The sequence below is a fragment of the Procambarus clarkii genome, chromosome 8, assembly GCF_040958095.1.
Source record: "Procambarus clarkii isolate CNS0578487 chromosome 8, FALCON_Pclarkii_2.0, whole genome shotgun sequence".
In the NCBI taxonomy this organism is placed as follows: Eukaryota; Metazoa; Arthropoda; class Malacostraca; order Decapoda; family Cambaridae; genus Procambarus; species Procambarus clarkii.
The window spans coordinates 50,283,548-50,309,949 of NC_091157.1; the positions used below are offsets into that span (position 1 = coordinate 50,283,548).

General features: G+C 41.1%; 1 protein-coding gene across 2 annotated transcripts; it reads right to left on the reverse strand.

Moving 5' to 3' along the window:
* Positions 1–8,145: 8,145 nt before the first annotated feature.
* On the reverse strand, positions 8,146–24,530 carry LOC123759685 (RNA-binding protein lark). Of its 2 annotated transcripts, XR_006773071.2 has the most exons (6): positions 24,241–24,530; positions 19,436–19,656; positions 18,693–19,147; positions 13,387–13,464; positions 11,506–11,652; positions 8,146–8,519 (listed from the first exon to the last, which is right to left on the reverse strand). XR_006773071.2 is itself a non-coding variant. In XM_045744904.2 (5 exons), the coding sequence occupies exons 1-5, from the start codon at positions 24,251–24,253 to the stop codon at positions 13,048–13,050; spliced, it is 810 nt and encodes a 269-aa protein (XP_045600860.1). In that variant the 5' UTR covers positions 24,254–24,530; the 3' UTR covers positions 12,795–13,047. The 2 variants fall into 2 exon arrangements, 1 of the variants encoding a protein (XP_045600860.1); XM_045744904.2 differs by lacking the exons at positions 8,146–8,519; positions 11,506–11,652 and adding an exon at positions 12,795–13,090.
* Positions 24,531–26,402: the final 1,872 nt, after the last annotated feature.

Consider the following 26,402-nt stretch of genomic DNA (forward strand, 5'->3'; position numbering starts at 1 on the left):
ATTTGTAAATCGCGAGTGGCTCTGATCTTGCCCTGCCACAGTGACTGTTTATTCTAAGTTAATACTGATAATTTAAAATTATATATGACAATGGGGTCTCCCTGAGTGAACTTCTGTAAACAGTTTACAATATAATGACCGAATGGTGGGAACTCATTTTGAGTAATTGCGTTCGTGAGAGCAGGTTCTGGAGCCTGCGGGGCAGCTTGAGTCACCCTTACAGAAATTTATATTTCTATGTGCAAGATGTAAGTATTGGAACTAATTAGATTTTGTAATTTCCCATAATCTTGATTTGTAAAACTTTTGTGGGGAGGGGGATTGTTGTAACATGGGGTGCCACTCCCAAAGTTTGGCAAACACAAGTTTGTACTGTAATTACCCATAATTTCCATGCAGTACCCGAAATTGGATCCCAGCACAATACTCATATTACTCAAATCACTTGTGCTGTCTGACCTTGAGTACTGCTGGATAATCTTCCACTATCAGAGCAGGCAAGATTACCAAAATAAGAGGGCATACTCTGCAGTCTGCAGAGAACCTCTACAGCACACAGACACGATAAAGCACCTAAACTATTGGGAGCATCTCAAGGCTCTCAAAATGTGCTCACTAGAAAGGTGACGAGAGATGAGTCAAACATATCTATACTGTAAGATAATGTCTGTTCAGTGTTGGAGGCCATATGCTTGAGGCAACTTGTCCTCGGGATACTATAGTACTTAAGTCACATAATGCTCATAGTTCCTGTGCTGCTAATGTTCCCCTGTGGTAGATTTACAGTTATTAGCTATCACCAGGCACCAACCCTTCCTCACGTCCCATCGCCGTGGACAGCAGAATAGTCTGGTTGATCAAATTTGATCGATAATTGTAATTTTCGATTCCCACTTCTGGTGTGCTCACCTAGTTGTGCTTATGGGGGTTGAGTTTTCGCTCTTTGGTCCCACCTCTTAACTTTAATGTCATTTATACACGTGTTTTCATTCACTTATTTTTAGTGAGGTCCAGCAATATTGTAAGGTAGTGGGGGGGGGGTACGCGTGGCTAGTAATTACCTAGTTGTGCTTGCGGAGGTTGAGCTTTGACGAAGATCGATATGATTAGACAGTGATGCGAGTCAAGTCTGCATACTACATAGCTGACTAAAAACAATAATAATAAGAATGGATGTATGTATACCTTACAATAAGAGCTTGAGAAATGTACAGAATAGGTATGGATTTTCAGACCAGTATGCAATGTGAATGCCCCATATACGGGGATAGCCAAGTACTGACAGGTTAGTAAGTTCGTCAGTCATCCGGGCTCACCCGCCCCGCTCTCATACATCTGCTCACCACATCCTTGGTCAGCCAGTTGTGTGCCAGTCTCCATACCAGGCAGGCACATGTTCTCACCCTCCACCTAATATAACCATCCTCTCCTGGGGTCTTCACACACCCCAAAAAATGAAGAAAATTTTAAATGAACACAAATTTGAGAGTAAACAGAAACACGAAGCTTAAATAGATGTGTTGGAAGACCAGATCTGTTGAATTAGTAATATTCATAAGATGTAAGTTATACTAGAAGAGGGGCGAGACAAAACAACTTTAGATGTAAAAGAGCTTTGATGGTCTATATGTTACGAACAGAACAATTGTGTGTATGTTGTACTGTTTAAAGTTGACTTAAATAGTTTAATACACCAAAGAGCTAAGATCATATTAGGTAAAGATAATAATAGCAGGGAAGAGTTACTTTACCGAGACCAATTTATATTGGTCTACCAGTACATAGTGTATAGGAAGAAGAATAGTGTAGATCTAAGATCTATAACTTATCATGCACGTTATGTGAAATGAATGATTGAGAAATGTTTGGAAAGCATGGATAAATAAGTGCACATAGATGAATGACACGCTGCACACAGGTTCATCCACACTCATCCGTGCAAGCTTACACACTAACTATTCTCTCACTTGGGGGTGGGGGTGGGGGTAGAAATAGCCTAAGCTACTCTATCCCTTTGAGATGTATTTCTTTCTTATCTCAATAAACATACTTGAACTTGATCTCTCACTCTCAAGCTCATCTGCACACACTATCCAATTCTTCTTCTTCTCACACTCTTCACGTGCAGAAATCGTCCGACTAACGGTAAATCATCATATAACGTGGAGAATAAACACAATCTTTAATAGCTATGATGGAATATACAGATCAATAAACTTGATAACATTTGTCATAAACATCAAGATGCGTAGAGATATTATTTCGCAGTAAGATGACTTAGTAAAATATTAATACAGTAATAATATGTCTCTGTTGACTAATTATTACTCCTCCATTCAATTCCAATTTGGATGGAATGTATGGTTAGGCCCGAGGGGGTGAAGGTCAAGCGCTCCAACCCGTCCTCTTAAAAATAACGTCACTTTTGGCTCGTATTCGCGATATGGCTAAATTTGGACGTAATTTGAAATGAAATCGACTCACAAAAGTGACGTTCTGTTCCGTTTTCTATTTGAGTCGGCCGGCGCACGCGCAGAGGTTATAAGAGGACACTTTACCTTCATTAGCGATCAAGGACTGGATGGTGTCTGGGACATGGAGGCTGCGGCAGGTGGTGACACGATGTGGTGACTGATAGTACTGGCAGGCGCTGCTGGTGATGGGCGTGCATAGTGAATGAAAAGAAGTTTATGTACAAAATACAACTGTTTAAACTAGTAACAGGTCCAAGAGCTAGTCTCTAAACAAATATAGTTGACCCTTACACGATCTCTCCTCTGCACCCGGGTTGTGTCTCACAACCCGGGTGACACACACAACGTGTGTGTTCTCTCTCTCACCTCTCACCACACACAGCTTGCACGCGCACGTGCGCCTTCACGCCAATCGTATCGACTTGAGAATGGTCCAGGACGGACCGAAACGTCGTCGTCCCATCACTTGCTAGTGTGTGGTCTGGTCAACATACTTTAGCCACGTTATTGTGACTCATCGTCTGCGAATCGTATCGAAGTTTACCACGTACAAAATACGACTGTTTAAACTACTAAGACTCACCACGGGTAGCTATGGGTTGCATAATAAAGAAGACAATGAATAGCCTCGCCATGAATTGAGCGGTTGCACATGCCTCCGCCCACCCCAAGCGTATCGATTACGCTCATCCACCGCGGTCACCCGTCATCCATCTGTTTTCCGATTCTCAAAAATGGAAGGGACCCTCGTTGTCGACAATCTTTAAGTAAGCAGTTACCCACACACAGGTCGCAGGTGCACCTTCATGATTTGCCGGCTATTAATCACGGTCATCCGTCAGTCATCCATCGCCACTGATGAAGGGGACCCCCTCTACGTCGTAAATCTCCCTACTTTTTATCTCGGCCCCGGAAAAGTGACATTTACTTCAAGAATTTTTAGCTTCACGAGCAGACTTATTCCGAATAAGATTTGGATCTCTATACAGATAACATACTACAGCTGTATACTGCATGAAGATCACACAAGATTATCTGTCTGCATACATCGCTTACTCAGACTGGACTTCCGGCGCAAGGCAACCACAAGGAACAGTCTAGTCCTATAAGGGGCCCGACAGCTAAGTCAACAGCACTCGGGATTCTTAGTCCTAAAATTCTGGGTTCGATCCCCCGGTGGAGGCGGAATCAGATAAGCAGTTTCTTTCACCCCTGATGCCTCTGTTCACCAAGCAGTAAATAGGTACCTTGGAGTTAAACAGCTGCTACGGACTGCTTCCTCGGTGTGTAAGAGTGGGAGGGGGGGGGGGGGAATAAAATCAGTTGATTGACTAGACCACACACTATACTAGAAGGTGAAGGGACGACGACGACGTTTCGGTCCGTCTTGGACCATTCTCAAGTCGACTGAGAATGGTCCAGGACGGACCGAAACGTCGTCGTCCCTTCATCTTCTAGTGTGGTCTGGTCAACATACTTTAGCCGCGTTATTGTGACTCATCGCCTGATTGAATGACAGTTGAAGGCAGGCCCAGAGCCAGAGTTCAACCCCCACAAGCACAACTGAGTGAGTATTCACACCTCCCCACGACGATACTGCCCGAAACGCTTTGCGTAATAGTGGCTTTAGGCATTGTATGTACTAGCTCTATCTATAAAGCCAACAAACTTTGTAAAATCTCTTTATGTATGTACCTTACCTAAATAAAAAATTATTATTATTATTATTATATACTTGGCACTGCCCGCCAGCTACACAACTAAATATTCTCAAAATCTTTTGAGAATGTCTTTTTTTTCTTTAGCATTACACACCATTATTTACTTTTCTCTGGAAAATTAACATTTCCTCCTGTCAATAATTTTACCTGAATGGCAAAAAAAATCTTCTTCCACAGCTTCAAAGGGTTCTCAAGTCAGCGTCCTTGATCAGGACTAACTACAGTATTCTCTTTTCAGCATTTCACACCACTAAGCTCCCTCACTGGCAACACCCCAACATACTAGACAATTACATATTTTATAAGAGAACCAAGACAGGTAAAGACATAGCAGACAAATAGTAGATAGATGGAGAGAGAGACGAGTACATGGAAGGAAAAGCAAAATATAACGAGTAATTACCCAATTATTGTAGTTACAGGATGAGAGCTATGCTCGTGGTGTCCCTTCTTCATGTCACGTCATATAACGCTTTGAAACTACTGACGGTTTTGACCTCCGCCACCACCTCACCAAACTTGTTCCATCCGTCTACCACCGTTTGCTCAAGTCAATTTTCTTACATTTCTTCGGCAGCTGTTTTGGGTTAACAATGGGGTCGAGACCGACAAGTACGGTCTTTAAGCTAAGCAACTTACACATGGTGAGTTGCTTAGCTTAAAGACCGTACTTGTCAATTGAAGTTATCCTGCACCCGTCACCCTTACCCCAAATCCAGTGGTGGATAGGTTGCAAATCGCCCACATTTTCTACCTAGTTTCCAGCAAACTGGGAATATTTGGCTAAAATTTCTGGAAGATCATTTTGAATGAAACATTTACTTTGATCCATAGATGTGTGGCTCTCCTTACAAGATAGTAATTATTAACATGAGCAAGGAACTAAGATTACATTCTATTTACGAGAAAATAGTTCTAAATACTGTTTTGTGCCGAATTTTTGAAAAATAATGGTCCCCCTGCTCTATTCAAATTAAATTTAGATATATTGTAAACAATTCTGACTTCAATCAATCGCTGCAAAAAGTTCCTTACAGTGTGTGGCTCAGTTGTTGTGCCAATAATTTTATGAAACTGAATGGTGTCTCTTTAATCCTTTGTGTGTGTCTTTTTTAGAACACAGAATGTCTCTTTAGTCCTGATAAAACCGTTCACTATATACCTTCTTGGAAAGATGGGCAAGTCTATACATTATACACCCATTACTGTAAAACAAATGTATAACACAAACTATGAGAAGTATAACACTAGAAGTTATCGAGTCATTTTCAAAATCTCACACTGAATCCTATGCCTTTACTGATTGTTCTGTGCAATTAGGCACTGGTAGAACAGGTTTTGCATGTGCAGTATATAAAGAATATCGTTTAATACACATTGAACGACTGGGCAAGCACGACACAGACCGAGTTATTGGGTATTTATTTAACTACAGAGTACCTTAAGCTCAATGGGGGGGGGGGTGGAATGTGATACTTTGTGAAAAATGATTGTTAAAAATGTGAAAAGTAAAAATGATTGAATTTTTGAATGAAACATTTACTTAGCTCTTAAAACAAATGTTCAAGAAATGTTTCAAGCTTCAAGCTTCCTCGCGATTTGACCTACAAATCTCAGGATTTCGCAATATATTGCGTTTTTTAGTGAAAGTGCTCTGCAGTCCTTAAATAACGCATCCCAATGTCTGAAGTAGCTTGTAATATTAAATGGAATGTAATGTTTGCCAATGATAATAGCTATTGTATAAAATTTGTGGATCCCAATCCCATGTTGGAGTTGGAAAACATGACTGGATTAATTTGCGAATGAGGCTTGCAAGAAAAAAAAACAATCATGACTTATGGACTATAATGAAATTATTAAACATACAAATTAAAGAAATTACTTCAGACTTAGAAAAACTAAGAAGTGCCCAGACTTAAAAGTTGCAGTGTTAAAAGCTATGACATCTTTTGTAATAATAGGTAGATCTATAATAATAATGGTCAGCACAGTAACCGGACCAGGCAATGTGATGTGGTCATTGCGCGAATTCGTCTTGGCTACAGGCACATCTGGCAGGTTATTGAGGCTGAGTCACTACCAGAATATTTAGCTTGTGAACTGTGACAAACCTTTAATGCATTCACTAGAACACTGTTGTTGAATGCGAAACCGGAGATTTTAGACCTCCTGGCCTATTGTACCACCAACTGTAACTATATTTCATTTAATCTGTTGTACTGGACGACATCCTAACACTATCAAATATTTGCTTGGCAATTTTAAAGAATCTTATTTATATTATTTTCAAGCTTTATGAACTCATCCCTGCCCTTGCGTGGCAGTGCACAATAGAAAGATGTATTTACATATTTGTATATTGAAAAGTGTATAGTCTAACGTAGATCAGTGACCGTATACGTGCGCTTCAGCCCAGAGTTTAAGACCTATTGTCTCGTGTATGATCATTTGTCCTTTGTAACTGAATACCAACATCATCACCAAGCCCTAATTGAATTCCCCAAATTAGGCAAAATGTAATTGTCAATTAAACTTAAGTAAATCTGTACCCTTTGGAATTCTAGGGACGCCGACCAGCCTATATGCATCACAGTCAATTTGGGTGAAGCTAAGCCCATTAGTAGGAAGGCCTCCCTTTAAGATTCTACTGGGGGGGTGCAAACATTAATAAATTTTAATGGTCAGCAAATTTTTTTGAAAACTTCGCATCGGTACATGTGATTTTGTGATAATTTAGAGCAAAACTCACTGGAGAAGTGCAAGATCACAGTTCTAGTAGTCATAATGGACAATTTTTTAATCGGGGGAAAGCGGAAAGCAATGACGACTATAATACAGAAAACATACTCGTGTATTAAATTGATTGAACATCAACGGCTCGCTTCAAGCTGGTCGGCGTTCAATCCTCGACCGTCCAAGTGGTTGGGCACCATTCCTTCCCAAATCCTGACCCCTTCCCAGTGCTAGTCATAATGGATTGGCGCTTTTCCCCGATAATTCCCTTCCCTACTTCATCGACAGCTTAAAAGCAGATGGCAGGTTTCCGGGCCTCTGACCTGCAGTACTTCATATTTAACCCATCCTCGTGAAATTGATATTTATAGTAATTACTTAGTATAAAGTACCACTATGTAAAGATGGATTTTTGGGTGTGTGTACTTTAAACAGGTAGAGAAAAAAATAAAGGTAATCCAAACTTGAAACAATGCTAGGATTGCTCAATGGTTAGGTTCTGTATGTTGCAGTTTAAAGTGTCACCATATGCCCAAAACGTCATCTTTTTGACGGTTCATCACTATCGATACATTCGACCAGTTACAATAAGTACTATAATTTTAGTAGAATGGGTTGCATATTTTGGACATTACTATCTCATCAAATTGAAATAAAATATTAGAGTGGATAGATTGGTAGGATAAGCAAATACTGTAATTGATCTACAGTACCTGGCTCAACTCAAAGTGATAGGGCATGTTGATGTTAGTTTGATAATTAAAATGATACTTATCCATTTATACATTATGTAGCTAGCTGATGATCATGATTTCTGAGCCAACCACCATGTGCATCTGAATCTTCCACTGGAGAATCTTCTAATGTCATTAGTTATATACATAGTGACCAGCAAAACTGTTCACCAAATTCTATATAAAGCTAGCAATTGATTTCGGTAACCAAAAGACAAGCCAATAGGGTGCACTAATGAATATTTTTTATATATAACAAGTGCAGTTTAGCAGTATTTTGAAGTAAAGAACTCTATCTAGCGATTTACCTTGACCCATAAATGCCTACTGAACCCACAAGCATCACCTTATGAATTCACACCACAAACTAAACTTAATTTAATTAATAGCCCAGGTACATTGTGACCTACATTATTTACATCTTCAGTAGCCCTTGAAATAATCTAATAATTCAGTGCCAGGTGCAATAATAAAATTACATGTATTTTAAATTTAATTACATATTTTTATATAAACCACTCATTATTTGTACTATCTTGATATTAGATAATACAATTTCACCAGCACTTCCTAAGGAGGGAAGTGGATAATTCCATCAGAATTCTTATCAAAAGCTGCCAATGCTCAATCAGACTTGTTGCAAGACATTTCACTATTACTAAAGGAATTTCCTCCCCACTTTTGATGATACAGGATATAGACCATGTTTTGTACAAGCATGAACGTGTGAATTTATGTACAACAAATCTGAGTACAGGACACAGTCTGAACAATATGTACAAGGCAAACAATCGGTATATCTGAACGTTTATTTGGGAAGTACAGCAGTAGAAATGGCAAACTCCCAACCTTACCTGGAAGTAGAGAAAAGCAATTCACTAGAATTCACTTACACAATTATAATTCGTATAATAATTATAATTAATACAAAATATGTTGGCTATTGTAGTTATAGGATTGGCCATTTACTTTAAATAAAAAAAAGTTTGAAACTGCACTAGCATGCCTCACTAACTCCATATTTTGAATGTCCAGTGCAGAGATGAAACTTATCTCTGCAAGAGATCAGAACCTCTGCTGCTTCTCTGCAAGAAGATCGCAGGAAGATCGAAAATAGCAAGATCACACTGCAGTAAAGAGCAGAGAAAAATGAGACCAAGAAAAAAATTATTGCCAAGAACATCAAATCAACAGCAGTTACCCATTATCAAGAGCAAGAGCAGCACCTGATGTAAATTGAGCATGCCAGAAATGTACATCATATTGTCAGTCTACCCCACCACTGATAAGAGGCGACAGGAAAGAGGGCAAGGGAGACTACTGGAACAAGGACTGAGGTTTCATTACCTATCTAGTTTCCTCTTTATGTCCACCGTTGTTCCGGCAATATTTCTTACAGTCGCTGGATGGACGTTGAACAACTGTGGACCTCTAATGTTTATACAGTGTTCTCTGATTATGCCTATGGCACCTCTGCTCTTCACTGGTTCTATTCTGCATTTTCTTCCATATCGTTCCCTCCAGTACATTGTTATTTTACTGTGCAAATTTGGGACCTGGCCCAAATTTTTCATGTGTATATTATTTGGTATCGTATCTCGTCTCCTTTTTAGTTAATACATTTGGAGAGCTTTGGGACGACCCCAATAATTTAGGCACTTTATTACATCTATGCGTGCCGTATGTGTTCTCTGTATTCCCTCTACTTCAACAATCTCTGAATGTTACTGTCAAATACCAAAAGAGAAGGGATAGTGTTGAATGGGACTTATAGGCAGGAGTTTTGCATTGGTTCAAGACAGGAAAAGTAAAGAATCAGCACTAGTGCAAATGGGGTCAAGACACACTCCTGGCATCAGACCTCTGATGGTCCAGGATGTACTCAGTTGCCACAACAGACATTAAATGCCATTAACACTTTTGAACTGAAATAACCCATGCAAAATTTTTTTTTTGCAAGCTGCTACCTTTCCATAATGCCCCTCATTTTGTCTACAGCAGATTATAGCTTTAAAATATCAAGTACTGAGAGGGACAGGCTGGATGACCAATAGGCAAGCAGGAAGCAGAGAAATCGAGATCAAAGTTCCAAAACTGCGGATAAGAAACAGATGCTAGTTAGGCCAAAGGGCCTACTCACCCAGTGTCATGTCAGAAGCAAAGACTGTTTCAGGGAAGGCTATATGATCTTTTCCAGGCTGATTTATGTTGTACACGTGGCAGAAGGAAGTGAGGGGTCTCACCAGGTGCAGTGGAAGAACCATCTAATTTAGTATGGATGGGGTTGCAACAAAAGGCAAAGAATGCTTCTCTATGACAAGCGTATGTTCATATTTTCATATTTCAAACACAGAGGAGCAGTACATTTGGCAGCGGCAACTACTAACTACTGTGGGTGGGAGTGCACAACAAAAAGTGGACTTCAATGAACTTACAAATGTCAGCCACAAGTCTAACTTATCAACTGAGAAACTAACTGTTCTGGCATTCTAAGATGACAATGTGACAATCATTATGTCCCTGTTTCTTGTTGCAACTTGGGACAGAATAACCAATGCTGATTGCTAGCATTTGAATGACCATTCTTAGAGAAACTGGGCCCCAACCAATGCACAAGAGGGCAGCTAGGTAATCCAGCACAACTGTTAGCCTCCACCACTAGTTGGGAGTTAACATTCTTATCTACCCAAGGAGCAATTTAAAATTTCAGAAACTGGTGTTAGAAATCGTGTATATCCAAGTAAGAGCACAGAGTTACTTTTAATTACCGAATTTTCTTAACTTCGATAATAACCTTAAATTTATTTGAACATTTCAAGATTAATACACTCATCACCCTGGGCTGAACAGAGAACCTTACATGTAAAGCATGGTAAAATAGGCAAGTTAACTGATTAGAGCTGCTACAATTAAACTAATACCCCCACCCAGTATTTCAAGTAATAAAATGACTGGAACAATGTCAAGATTGCATTTATTGACTACATTTTTACATCTTATCGATATTAGTGATAATAGTTCATAATGACCATATGGTCTCCCCCATAAACACATTCAGCAAAGTTATAGCAAGTGGTCTTGGTATTTTTTGCATCTGCATACCTTAACTTTATATATAAAAAAATGCAGATAAACAGAGGTACTACACCCTAAGTTTGCAAACTATGCCAACTAAAATTGTAATTTACCAGTACATCTCTTGGGTGGCACCAAGAATTTTATGTACTAGTCTCAAACTTTGTCACTTAAGTTTTCGAACTTGCAGTAACTTTGCATTTCAAAAGATGGTTACGTCTCAAAAAAAATTCCCTCTTACAGGATGCAGTCATCTAATACATTCTACAGCAGAATTGTCAAGTGTTCTCTTCCTTTACTTTATTCCTCTTAAGGGGCCATAACTTAAAAAAAATCTTAAAATTTCAATATATTTCATAGTTGTTCAATTTCAATCACACTTTTTTGAATAGTTGTATGGCAAGGGCTGCAACTGGTCAAAGTTTCAGCATCGTAGCCTAAATAGAAAGGAACACTCAAAATGGTCAAAAAATTATACTTTTTTTTTTTATCGGGCAATTTGCATGAAACTTGTACACCATACCGACTAAAGGCTATAGGTAAGGGTGCCAATTCTGGAGGAAATTGGTTGATGTCCACCTACAACAAAACTGACTTTGTTGTAGACTTACGTTTTCTAGACTAAGTCATTTTGACTTAGTCAAAAATAATCCATACCCTAATTCGTGCTCATTTGTTGAAATTCAGACAATTCACAGCATAGATGCTACAAAGATAAAAAAAATGTATGCTGTCAAAGTAGAAAAAACTAACTGAATGACTTACCAGTTAAGTCAGCCTTGGAATGCATACCATGTTGGAATGTTGGGTCCAACTGCCTGCTCAAGAAGGTTGCTTCACATCAGTGGCATCACAGCTTCAAATCATCCACAAAGGATAAACCCTCATTGGCCAACCAACTCCCAGTTGTACCTAGGGAAAAGGTATCAATATCAATATCTAGAACAATAGTCTAAATAAGGAATGCTTAGCTGAAAACTAGCGCAAGAACTTTCTGATGAAGTCGATGCGAAGAATCGCGAAACTAGGGGTTGCATGGGCTTCTTTAACAGCAGGGGGAAGTTTAATGAACGTTTAAGACAATATTAGTATCAAGGGATAATCGAAAAGCAAGATTCGTGTCTTGAAAGTACGATACAATACTAAAGGAGCGTAAATAAAATCCTATATTCCTCAAAGTTAATGTAGTACGTTTAAGTTTTGACAGGTACGACTTAAAAGACAAAATCCAAGCATATAAATATAAGTGAGTACATGATGAAAGTATCAAAAGGCGTTGAAATTACCACCGCAAACTGTCATTAAGCTAGGCACTGCTTTGCTTAAGTAAATAGACAGGTACGCAGTCGGTAAATCTTGCCAGAGAGGGGTCGAGTGATGGCATTGTGGCTCTTAAGACAGTAAAGATAGGTATCTCAAGTGATGCGATGGATTAAGTGTAAAGCTTAGGATGATGTACTCACAGAAGAGCATACTCAAGTCATTGACTGTACTTAATCCTAAGAGTATAACCTATGAGTGAGGTAGGACATGCAAGAGTCAACAGACGTTGGTTAGGGCACCGCCTCCCTTAGTTGCCCATTAACAGCTAACCTGCCAATCGCACTGACAGACGAATGTGAGCCAGACGAATGAGAGTCCAAGAGCAAGTCCGGGTACTCTGGTACGCCTGATTCACATCTCGTTCATGCTCACACGCTCCACCTGCAAGAGATGTTGCCGGCCGGCGCTGCCTCGGGCCTCTAGCACGCGGTCACATCGCCATCACAAGTCTGGTCGCTTACGGTGCTTGTGATCAGAAGGGGTGGTAGTAGGTCGAACAGCATCTGGCCCAGGACATGTCTAGGTCCTACAGTGAACTACAGACGGATGAGGCAAGGATACTGAAGCAAATGACAACTAAAAGATCGCCTCATGTGAATGTTGGTTCTTACCTGGATACCTGTCGTTGGACTGCTCCATATTTTTTATTTGGCTTTTTAATCAGAATTCTTGGTGTTATGTTCGAGTTGGTGGTGACACATTACAGATCGCAAGGAAATATTGAAAAAACATTTGAGGGTTTCCTTAAAAATAAGATTTATTGGTACGCAGTACACTTAAAATTAAACAATATCGACTTTTTATATGAAAAAACACTAGTCATCAGGTTTGTTCAATTGTTCAATGAAGTTACGCATTCATGAATCAAGACTTCGTCTAATCCTTGGATAGGAATTAATTATATAATTTTAACTCAGAATGCATCTGCCACCAAGATCTGATTATCGGTGCATGCACACGTTGCTGGCAGCCTCTACTTCGCATCTAAAAGCGTCGGGGGGGCATGTCACGGGGAGGACCGGGGTAGCTACAAGAGAACATGAAAATATTCAAATCACTTTCGGGCTCCCAACAAGCTGTCAAGGGTTAAAAAGGTATTATAAAATTCGCAAGTTATGAATTCGACTATATAATCAATAACTATAACATCGATAGAACGCAACATTTACCTTAATCCTTCGATTAATTTTCGAAAAAACTAGAATGGCTAGCGTTTATTGTTCCTAAATTTAAACACTGCAATACACAAAAGAGTATTAATTTATAAACACATATATACACTGTTTCACATATGTTGATGGCTAAAAAGAACAGAATACTTACCGGCGTGGAGGACTACGGCGAGGTGGCGATCGGCCACGAGGGGGGAACATGTCCCTGCCGCCACCATAGATGTCTCGTCTATGGACAAGAGGTACAGTCAAATTTTAACACTGAATATCTATACAACTTATGCTATTAATTTTACAAAATTAAGAGCATACAGTTATAAAATTTAGCACTAAATCAAACCTCACTAATGTAGCCCTGAAAAATCACCAAAACCATTTACCAGAAAGTTAATTCAGCAAGAAAATATGTATACACAAATACAAGCAATTCTGAATCTTACTTCTGAAGCTGAATCTGCTGGTGTTAATGGTATGTAAATAATCTTGGTGACTTCCATGGCTTAAGTGACTTATGAATGTATTCAATTCTGCTAGATTGTGGCAAGTTTCTATCCTACAAGTTGGTGTTGTGACTGCCTTTGGTTGCTCAATAGTGCATCACTTCAATTCTTGCATGGGGTTCACAAGGTAGTTAAGATGAGCATGATCAGGAGTAACCAGCGCACAACTAACATATACACTGGTGTATACAAATGATACTAGATGATAGATGAGCAAGGGATTTACACATGTACTGTACAATTTTAGTAACAGGAAACTTAATTAAAATAAATAGATCAACGTATAAATGTATTGTGGTTGGTGACAGGACATTTGTAAACTTGTCAAAGTTAAACTGTGAAAAACTGCCAGTCTGAAGTTAAAGTGTACAATGTGAACATTAAAATTGTTAGAAGCCTTTACTTACCTGGAAGGTGCAATTGAAAAAACTTGTACAACCGAGGAGAGCAAATATGTTAGGTAATTATTGGTAGACACAAAACCAGTATCATTAGTATAAAGCATTTGTAAATATAAAAAATTCACCCGTTACTTTAACCACAGCATTGCGCAGAATACCTTTAGGCACCTAGATTGAGGGCGCTAGTATGTACTGCGTGGGATTCAAAACTCCCACGGCTACACGGGGTTCACATCGGCTTCCTCAGGGCTCTAGTAAACAGACGCCTTCTTTTCTTAAATCGTAGGCAACATTTTCAAGTGTGAGAGCCTCACTCAGAGCCTTGGTTGAGTGAGCAACCAAGGCTGGTGCACGCAGGAGCTAATAGCACTGCTGTTCAGCTTGTGACTACAGCAACACAATGCTGCTCAAGATGTCTAAAGCACTAGCCAAAGCACACTGCCACTGTTTGGTCCACCTAAAAATCTTTAAATGACTTCCATGTTCCATTACAAAATAAACTTGCAAAAAATTATTCATTTATAGGGTTTAGTGACCAGGATTCTGATGATAATAGCACTGTAGTGAGAATTAACAATGCGCATAGTATGGTGGGAGGAGGAATCTTGGTGAGGAAGGGAGGTAGCATTAGCTGGCTGGTGTGTGGCAGCCATTCGTTTATTTGTTTAAGACTCTCCATCCAGCTTAGTGGTTTGCTATGGTGAACACAAATGTAGATACTTATTTACAAGGGGTGTGTGTTTGCGTATATAGTGTTATAATAGCAAATTAGTATGTTTGGAGGAGTCATTTTGGTAAGAAATGTTGGCAAGGGAGTACTTACCTAGTTGTGCTTGCGGGGGTTGAGCTCTGGCTCTTTGGTCCCACCTCTCAATTTTCAATCAACTGGTGTACAGGTTCCCGAGTCTACTGGGCTCTACCATATCTACACTTGAAACTATGTAGTCAGCCTCCACCACATCACTTCCTAAGGCATTTAATTTGTCAACTACTCTTGACACTGAAAAAAGTCTTTCTATTGTCCATATGGCTCATTTGGGTACTCAATTTCCACCTGTGTCCTTAAGTGCATGTGCTCCTGGTGTTAGTGTCTATCTACCCTATCAATTCCCGAGAATCTTTTGTGGCGAGTGAGGGAGGCTGTCACCTAGCTGCTTTGTCACTTGTCATTGTTTTTGTGGCCACTATGTTTGGACACCATACCATCTTAGTTGTAAACCAATGAATGCTTAATTTTATTCATCAGTTATGGTGAACATGTAGATACTTATATAAAACATGTGTAAATAGTGCAACAACAAGAGAGTTGGTGAGAGGAATGTTGGCAAGTGCAGTGCACTTGCACTACACGAGGGAGGGAGGGAGGGAGGGTGGCAGTGTCTGTTAGCTGCTGTGTCACTGTCACTTCTTGTTTTGAGTCGCCATACCAATCTAGTGGTTCGTTATGGTGAATACATGTAGATAGGTATATATGTGTGTGTATAGTGTAATAACAGCAAAAACCCTGTTTGATTGATCGTAGAATACAATTTACATGTCACACGAGCCCCATAATTGAGCAGTGATGTTCCACACTTTGAACTATATAAATTCCATTTTTTAACATTACAGCAAAAAACCAAAGGGTTGCAATTAAGGAGGACATGTGGCTATAACCCAACACACAACCAATAAAAATAGGCATTTTCATGCATAAATTAACACTTATCACACCCCCAACTTATTAAGGACTAACTCCATAAATTAATAATGTTCCACAATCCTACCCACAAAAGGACACAAAATAATAGATGACAAACCAGAGACCACAAAAAAATTATTTTATAGCCCAACAAATTTGTCTAACATTTAACACTATCGGTCACCGGACAGGCGTGCGGTCAACATAGGGGTCATGTACCCGACGTGCGGGCAAGCGCGGCTACATCTAAATATGTATACTCGTTTCAGCTTTCTCACCTTAATTCTCGTGCTACGTCGCTCGTTTTGGTATCATTGTGTTCACTATTAAATTCCCTACAGGAGTGTATAAATATAATGTCCAAAAGCCTGGCGTGACTCCCAACAGCAAAGCCTAAAGTCAGCTAAAGTTACCCGTGAGAGCACAAAATCAGTAAAATGTGCATACTCGTTCCATTTTTATCACCTTAATTCTCATGCTACGTTGCTCATTTTGGTATTGTGTTCGCAATTAAATTCCCTGCAGATGTGTATGAATATAATGTACAAAAGTTTGGAGTGCCTCCCCGCAGAAAAGCCTAAAGTTACCCGTGAACGAGCACCAGTTTGTACACTGCAACCTAATGTGTATACTCGTTCAATTTGATAACATCAATTCTCGTGTTACGTCTTTCATTTTGGTATCAAATTGTTCGCAATACAAAGGCGCATATTTTAAAACTAGCCCCATAATAATAGAGCAATAACTGGAATTTTAACAAATATTTTATTTCTGGGAGCTCATCACCACAAAATTATTTATATCTTTCCAGTGTTCTGACATTTTTGTTACATCTTTCATTTTGGTATCAAATTGTTCGCAACGTAAAGGCGCGCATTTTAAAACTAGTCCCAACACAATAGCATAATAAATAGAATTTTAACAAATATTTAAAATTTTTGACCAAAAGCCTATTTATAACCATATAAGTGTTCGGACATCAAGTTTCATGTTACATCTTTCATTTTGGTATCAAATTGTGTGCATTCTAAAGGCGCTAATTTTGATACTATTCTGAGGTCGATTGGATAAAAAATGAATTTTATACAAATATTTTTTGTAGTGGACGCAAGTCCGGTCCAAAGTTACCGATAGTGTTAATGTTCCTAAATGATTTTAACACTTTCCTCCGGTGAGGATGGATATTGTGTCTATAAATAACTCGACGGATGTCTGGCGGACGCATTTTGCGTCCATAATTAAAACATTTGTTTAAATTCAATTTTTTCCCCAATTATAATTAGTTTTAAAATGTACACGCCTTTATTTTTTATAGATTGTGAACAATTCAATACCAGAATGAACAACGCATGAAAATTGAGGAGAAAACTGAACAGAGTACACACATTTTAGTGTTGGGGTGCTCGCTCATGGGTAGCGCTCGGCCAATTTTCGGGTTTGATGCGGGTGGCACGCCGGGCTTTTTGACCTTGTATGCATACCTGGTTGATGGGGTTCTGGGAGTTCGTCTACCTCCCAAGCCCGGCCCGAGGCCAGGCTCGACTTGTGAGAGTTTGGTCCACCAGGCTGTTGCTTGGAGCGGCCCGCAGGCCCACATACCCACCACAGCCCGGTTGGTCCGGCACTCCTTGGAGGAATAAATCTAGTTTCCTCTTGAAAATGTCCACGGTTGTTCCGGCAATATTTCTTATGCTTGCTGGGAGGACGTTGAACAACCGCGGACCTCTGATGTTTATACAGTGTTCTCTGATTGTGCCTATGGCACCTCTGCTCTTCATTGGTTCTATTCTACATTTTCTTCCATGTCGTTCACTCCAGTACGTTGTTATTTTACTGTGTAGATTTGGTACTTGGCCCTCCAGTATCTTCCAGGTGTATATTATTTGATATCTCTCTCGTCTTCTTTCTAGTGAGTACATTTGGAGGGCTTTGAGACGATCCCAATAATTTAGGTGCTTTATTGCGTCTATGCGTGCCGTATATGTTCTCTGTATTCCCTCTATTTCAGCAATCTCTCCTGCTTTGAAGGGGGAAGCGAGTACTGAGCAGTACTCAAGACGGGACAACACAAGTGCCTTGAAGAGTACAACCATTGTGATGGGATCCCTGGATTTGAAAGTTCTCGTAATCCATCCTATCATTTTTCTGGCTGTCGCAATATTTGCTTGGTTATGCTCCTTAAACGTTAGGTCGTCAGACATTATTATTCCCAAATCCTTTACATGCTGTTTTCCTACTATGGGTACATTTGATTGTGTTTTGTACTCTGTATTATGTTTAAGGTCCTCATTTTTACCGTACCTGAGTACCTGGAATTTATCACTGTTAAACATCATGTTATTTTCTGATGCCCAGTCGAAAACTTTATTAATATCAGCTTGAAGTTTTTCAATGTCCTCAGCCGAGGTAATTTTCATACTGATTTTTGTGTCATCTGCAAAGGATGATACGAAGCTGTGACTGTGATACGAAGCATATGCCTTTAGAAAATTCTATTGTGAACAATTTGATATCAAATTGAACGATGTAACAAAAACTGACGTGAGAAAACAGGAGTAGTACACATTGGTGCGGGTGTGTATGGCCGGTGGCACGATGTAGCCAAAGAACATGTACAGGAATCAGATTACACTGCAACAGTTAGTCTAGATTACTGCTTTTAAACAGCAGGAAGGCTAATGGCATTGTCTTGGGCATACTGAAAATGATAGGACAGGTTGTGGCCCAAATCTTGTGTTTCAGAGGAAGCAAAATGAGTATGGATTTATCTGGCAATCTTTGCAATGATTACATCATACATAAAAATTATAAAGCAGCAACATTACTCAAAATACATGCGCTTAGCCAACATTATGGAAAAAGATATGAAACCTACTCTGGTCTTGGTCCATACATATCTCCATATGGGTCATCTCTGCGGTCATATCCCATGGGAGGAGGTCGACGGTCCATAGGTGGCGGAGTGCGACGACCCATGGGTGGTGGGGGCATACGATCGTAAGAATCATAGCGGTCATATGGGTCCCTGTATGCTGGCTCTCTTGGCATTGGTGGTGGTGGCCGGCGGTCTAAAGCTCCTGCTGGTGGAAGAGGACGACGATCACGGCGTTCGTAATCATCATAATAGCCATTTCGCATGGGAGGTGCTGGGGGTGGACCTGGAGGTGGTGGACCATAACGATCACCCATTGGGGGTCTACGGTCGTATGGGCCTGGACGGCCCATGCCTCGTCCTCTCATGGGTCCACCACGCCCACGAAAGCCACCACCCATTCCCCCACGACCTCCCATACCACCCATTCCGCCTGCCCGCTTTTCTCCTGTTGATTGCTATCAAAAGAAAATTTATATTAAAGATTTTTGTAACGTAGTCTAAATATCATATCTAAATTTACATTTGTAACTATTGACAAACAAATGACCTTTTATACATGTGCAAGTTTGTATATCTGTAAACCAGTAAAAATTGTGGCTGAAAAAGAACCCACAAATTGAAGTGATGACTTGTGCGTTCATCTTAATTGTTCAAAAAGGAAATAGACCTTTTAACTAATTTCATGTGGGGGTAAGGTTATTAACCAAAATATATATGCATACAAAAAAACTGTCTGAACATACCTCAACACTGATTTTAAAGCCATTCATGTCCCAATTGTTAAGGTTCCTTATTGCTGTTGCTGCCTGTTCTTCTGTCTTCATGTGTACAAAGGCATAATTCCCAAGAATGGAGCACTCTGTCACTTCCCCATACCTCTCAAACAATTTACGAAGTTCAAAATCTTTGCATGTTGGTGGTAATTTGCCAACAAATATCTTTGTTTTAGGAGGCATTGTAGATGCTGAAAATCATAAAATTTCCAATTAATATCAAGCTTCAATAATCACTAAATTTAATAAGATAATATTTCACTCATTTTCTACAAAAATTCTCCATTAGAAAAAACAAAAAACAAAAACCAACAGTTATGCTCAGCTTCATTACCAAATTATTGTCAATACTTTCTTTTAACTTTATTCTCAATTTTGTTCTCGTTAATACTATTTAGGGTGGTGACAAATTGTCGTAAAATTGTCACAAATATTAAGTTTTAAAGTAAAGTGAAATGGTTTACCAATAATTTGACTATTGTCGTATCTTAGTTAATGGTAAATACGAAACCAGAGCATTAAAAATATAACCAATGTCAGCCAATCTGCTATCTTGGTGAAAAATATTTGTACCAGTTATGAAGTTTATTATAATTTAATAGCTAACCATCTTGTTTAACAATCTGCAAGCCACACTTGCAGATTGAGTTAAGTCAGACCTCAATGACCGTACAGCTTTACCAAACTCTGCGATAGCAAGTCTCTGGAGCAGATGTAAAGAAACAAAAAAAAAATCTCCATGCATGGCAAAATGCATGTGGGGTGCATTTTTACTTATGATCTGCAACAGTAAGCAGGAGCCATCTTCACACACAATAATAAACATGAGCCACAGCACTAGCCACTAAAACGATACTTAGAAATCCCAACCTAGAAATTTTAATACAAAAGAATTAATGTTTTGGTCTGTCCTGGACCGTTATAAAGTCTTGTAATTATTCTATAATGGTCCAGGATGGACAATATTTTCAGATATATTGGTTAGGTGTCTAAATTTCAGCCATGTTACTGACTAAAATACATTTACTTTCGACTTTGGGATGGGGATGATTTATAATTTGGCCAAATACTTATGCCAGGAGACTGATTTCTTAACCTTCCTCAAACACAAAATAATTTAAATCTTACCAGAATATTTATTTGCCATGTTTGAAGTTGTGCTCAAAAGCCAATTTTGCAGACTGGCAACAACCTGTCTTGCATAGCACAATATTCTGATGTAAAAATCCCTATCGCAACAGCAAGTCATACTAAAACTCATAGCACCTCGCAAAATTGCATCATCTCCAATTTCATTACGAACATTAACATTATGAACGTTTAAGAAGAGGGACTGCAACAAGTCCATGCTTGTATGGATGCAGTATTATTATAACCGTGGGATTAAATAAATATTTTTTTAGAACACCTCGCAAAAAAAAAAACCTCAAGTCTGACTTCTACATTGCTGGTCACCATGCAGGAATACTGGACATAACACTGGCCCGCTGTTGGGGCACTTTTACCCATGATGAGATTTTATTTGTTATATGCTCATTTTATATGCAAACAAATCTCAATAGACCTATGCAGAAACCCAAATTTGAGGCAACTGGAAAAAGGATAAATATGAAAAACGTTCATTTTAGAATACTGCACACTGATTTCATCACTAAAGAAATGCTGAAAATTGAAGTTCAGCTTCAAGCAACAAGCAATAATACCAATAAACCAGCTGAAGCCAGTTTGAGTTAAATTAATTATTAATCTTTCTCTTGAATATTTTATTCAAGAATAAATGGTTCAGTATGAACAATGCTGCCAAGATTATACATATCTTGAGACTTGTCTTAAATAATAAATAAAGATTTAATAAAGATTTGACATTCTAATATTTCAGAATAAATAAGTACAACTGACACCTTGAGAACCTTCCTTGTAATGGACCTTAAAATCTACACTATCACGATGTAAAAAAAATAGTGGTCTCGACATTTTAGTAACAAGTTTTGATTCTTCAATTCAAAACAGTTGATTACTAAATACATTCATGTGTATCATGCACTTGGCATGAGTGTACCAAATTGAATGGTGTACTTCATTTGAGGACAGGTTCCGACTATGCCATCCCCAAAGACCCTGCTTTTCCCTTCACACATGAAATTAACGAGTTTGGGAAGCATCTTCTGGAACTGGACAAGAGGCTATTGGACCTGACAATCTCACCATGTACACTAAATGAGCAGAAGTACTGCACCCTATAAAAGGTCACAAAGGAGACCTAACAAGTTGGAAGACGGCTAATGTAGTCCCATGTCAGATTGCCCGAAAGCCGATTTCCAAAACGGCTTCTATATGGAGAATTATCAAAGCATGAGTTCAGTTGGGGGGCAGAGGAAACAATTCAAGGACTGCCTGAATGTGACCACCTCAAAGACCTGGATCCTGGTACTTTATACCACATGTCAAATCAATTCTAAGTATGCAATTCCAGCGAGTCCTTATCTAGTCAGGAAAGAATGTTAGAGAGTCTAGATGTAAGAGGTAAGCTACTGCATTTAAACTTCACATCACTGGCACCTTAGACAAGTTAGGGAAGATATTTATCACCAAAATGATCAGACATGTAAAGGTAGAAAAGAACATGGGTGGAACATGCACAGGTGGACAAGTACAAACATTTTACCAAAATAAGCCACAGACATTAGATAACTTTTTCAGTGTCGGCTGTTAATTTAATAGGTAAAACTTCAAGTAGATATGTGGTGGCATCAGACATCACACGGTTCCAAATGATACAAGAGCCCAAACAGCTAAATTTTTACACCATTTGATTGGTAGTTGAGGCAGAACCGAAGAGCTAAAGCTCAAACCCCCACATGCACCATTACACAAGTACATCCCCACACTCGGCACCATGCCCACCGATGTCACGCTCATCCACACTGCACCCTCACCCGCAATGCCACCAACACAATGCTCATCCTCACTGCACCCTACTTGCCACCGATGCCACGCTCATCCACCCAACTCCTAGTGACGCCATTCATCTACCATACTAGCCAGTGATGCCAATCATCCACCCTACTAGCCAGTGACACCATTCATCCACCCTACTAACCAGTGGCGCCACACTCATCCACCCTACTAGCCAGTGGCGCCGCGCTCATCCATCCTACTAGCCAGTGGCGCCACGCTCATCCACCCTACTAGCCAGTGGGCCACGCTCATCCACCCTACTAGCCAGTGGCGCCACGCTCATCCACCCTACTAGCCAGTGGTGCCACGCTCATCCACCCTACTAGCCAGTGGCGCCACGCTCATTCACCCTACTAGCCAGTAGCGCCACACTCATCCACCCTACTAGCCAGTGGCGCCACGCTCATCCACCCTACTAGCCAGTGGCGCCACGCTCATCCACCCTACTAGCCAGTGGCGCCATTCATCCGCCTTACTAGCCAGTGACACCAATCATCCACCCTACTCGCCACCGACGCCAAGCTCATCCACCCAACTCCTAGTGACACCAATCATCCACCCTACTAGCCATTGATGCCAATCATCCACCCTACTAGCCAGTGACGCCAATCATCCACCCTACTAGCCAGTGACGCCAATCATCCACTCAACTCGCCCCCGACACCACTCTCATCCACCCAACGCGCCAGTGACGCCACTATCATCCACCCAACGCACCAGTGATGCCACTATCATCCACCCAACGCACCAGTGATGCCACTATCATCCACCCAACGCGCTAGTGACGCCAATCATCCACCCTACTAGCCAGTGACACCAATCATCCACCCTACTAGCCAGTGACGCCAATCATCCACTCAACTCGCCCCCGACGCCACTCTCATCCACCCAACGCGCCAGTGACGCCACTACCTTACCTTGAGGTGCTTCCGGGGCTTAGTGTGCCCGCGGCCCGGTCGTCGACCAGGCCTCCTGGTTGCTGGACTGATCAACCAGGCTGTTAGACGCGGCTGCTCGCAGCCTGACGTATGAGTCACAGCCTGGTTGATCAAGTATCATCCACCCAACGCGCCAGTGACGCCACTATCATCCACCCTACTAGCCAGTGACGCCAATCATCCAATTAACTCGCCCCCGACGCCAATCATCCACCCAACGCGCCAGTGACGCCACTCATCCACCCAACGCGCCAGTGACGCCACTCATCCACCCAACGCGCCAGTGACGCCACTCATCCACCCAACGCGCCAGTGACGCCAATCATCCACCCAACGCGCCAGTGACGCCAATCATCCACCCTACTAGCCAGTGACGCCAATCATCCACCCAACGCGCCAGTGACGCCAATCATCCACCCAACGCGCCAGTGACGCCAATCATCCACCCTACTAGCCAGTGACGCCAATCATCCACCCAACGCGCCAGTGGCGCCAATCATCCACCCAACGCGCCAGTGGCGCCAATCATCCACCCAACGCGCCAGTGGCGCCAATCATCCACCCAACGCGCCAGTGGCGCCAATCATTCACCCAACGCAGCGCCAGTGACGCCACGCTCATCCACCTGCACCCTCCTCACCCGCCACGCCACGTGCGGGCCGCACCCGGCGTCGCCCGGGGCCACCACGCCACAATAAGCGTGTAGGGGGAGAGGGGGGGCGGCGTGAGGGGCCCCACGCCGGGCCCCTCACATGGGGGCCGCCGGCCTCACCCGCAACACTTTTCATCCAGCCCAACACCCGCCATCCGCGCCCGCCGCCGCCCCGCACGCCCACGCCGCCCCTCCCCGCCCACCCAACATGCTCTACAGATACTTACTTGAGGACGCCATGGTCGCTGTGCTCCTCGTCCCTCAGCTCTTCACTCCCTCGCCAACAATGGCCGACCGTCTATATTTATATCTCGAGAATACTCAAGTTCTCCGTCGTCAGGTCCGGCGCGCCTCACCTCGTCAACGGCACGGGGCTCCGCACGGCGCCTCAGCCTTCACAACACGGCTGTCGTCTCGCGTTAACTACAGTTAAGAAGTTAAAAAACAGTGGGCAGAGCGCGGCGACCGTGCTGATAGTCCGGGCGCGGTTCAAGAAATGGCCGCCCTGACGCCGCTTGTTGGCCGACGTCACGTGAGCTCCAAGCCAGCCAATCACAGGCCGCCTCACCTCCAACGGTGCCAAGTCTCTAACATACTACACGCATACTTTCCCCTTATGTACACATTTATGCACCCATTACACAAACTCTATTAAAATAAATAACATCTCTCAATCTAAATGTGTTTTTACTTACACAATACAAGAAAATTAATTGATATAATTATCAATAAAATAAAATTTGGCACATTTAGCCTGAGGGAGAATGATGGCGGGACAAGGCGTAGGGACCGGCGGGAAGCGTTGGCGGGATATACTGTGCTCCCTATTGTTCATTCAATTATAAATGTTGTCAATCTTATTGCATCGCTTGGAATCAAATGTGGAAATAGTATTGAATTTACGATAGAGCCACATAAGATTCATTAAAACGATCTAGAAAATCTTATTACTAGCTATTATGTATAAATATAAATATATTATAAAAATATTATATATATATATTACAAATGTATAGGCCGTCGTGCAAGCAGAATACATCAATAGCAAACAAAAGATTTATCTTTGTATTATTTGACAGTGCATCAGATTCTAAATCTAATCTTATCTTTACAGCCTCAGCCACTGTGGTGGGATGTACAATACATGCTACTTGGCGGTGTGTTCACTCATAGGATGAGTGACGCTGCCCAATACTGTCACTATGGCGGTATGTTCACTCATAGGATGAGTGACGCTGCCCAATACTGTCACTATGGCGGTATGTTCACTCATAGGATGAGTGACGCTGCCCAATACTGTCACTATGGCGGTATGTTCACTCATAGGATGAGTGACGCTGCCCAATACTGTCACTATGGCGGTGTGTTCACTCATAGGATGAGTGACGCTGCCCATTACTGTCACTATGACGGTCTGTTCACTCATAGGATGAGTGACGCTGCCCAATACTATCAGTATGGCGGTATGTTCACTCATAGGATGAGTGACGCTGCCCAATACTATCAGTATGGCGGTATGTTCACTCATAGGATGAGTGACGCTGCCCAATGAGTTCTCCCTTTAGGGAAATATATTTGATTATATTATTTTATTTAAAATTTCATTACACAAAATGGGTTACAACATTGGTCACATGCAAAGAACACGACTATTGACACAGGTTGTCGAGTTCCTCCAGCTCAACAGATGGCGGGCAGGAACCATGGATGCAGTGTGCGTTTCCTCTCTGCATTGCCACGCTGAGGCGCTGAAAGAGGAAGCTGGAGGCTCTAGCCTCAATTAGCTTCCAACCCCGCTCTATTGTGACTGTTTTGTGCGAATACCTGTTGAATGGCAAACACCTCAATTTGGGATAATGATACATATCCTGATAGTCTCTTATATGCATATTTGCCGTCTGTGCATAGAGCAGCGCCAGCACACTCATATTCTCTGTCCACTGACCCATCTGTGAAGATGTGGGTGGCTTCTGGTGTTGCTATGTTGCTCATTTGCTGATCTATGATGCGCCTTAGGCCTGATGGATCGTAGAAATCCTTTTTTCATTAGAAGAGCTTGTATTATAGTTTTGAAGATAGGCTTCTCCCACGGTACAAGCTTATTGAGACAATATGATACATCTAAAATGATAGAGTAGCTTAAGCTATTTCTACCCTCCTCTACTTCAAGTCCCTCAAGGGGGCTCACAAGTCCACACAGTACACATATCATATTTTACATTTCACATTCCAATAGGCATTTCATACAACTTATTACAAACTGTATTTTGTACCACCTAGGAATTCTCTCTATCATTCCATTATCACTCTTCCAAACAATTTGATGTGTGACAATACACACATCAAATATGTGCATTATTTCATAGTAATGAGACATGCTGATTTTTTT

What these genes read in the sequence shown, in the direction of transcription:
- LOC123759685 (XM_045744904.2), bottom strand. An exon ending in GCTTTAAAATCAGTGTTGAG is followed by an intron (nt 19,148 to 19,435) that starts GTATGTTCAGAC and finishes TTCTTTTGATAG; the next exon opens with CAATCAACAGGAGAAAAGCG. An exon ending in ATGTATGGACCAAGACCAGA is followed by an intron (nt 13,465 to 18,692) that starts GTAGGTTTCATA and finishes TCTTGTCCATAG; the next exon opens with ACGAGACATCTATGGTGGCG.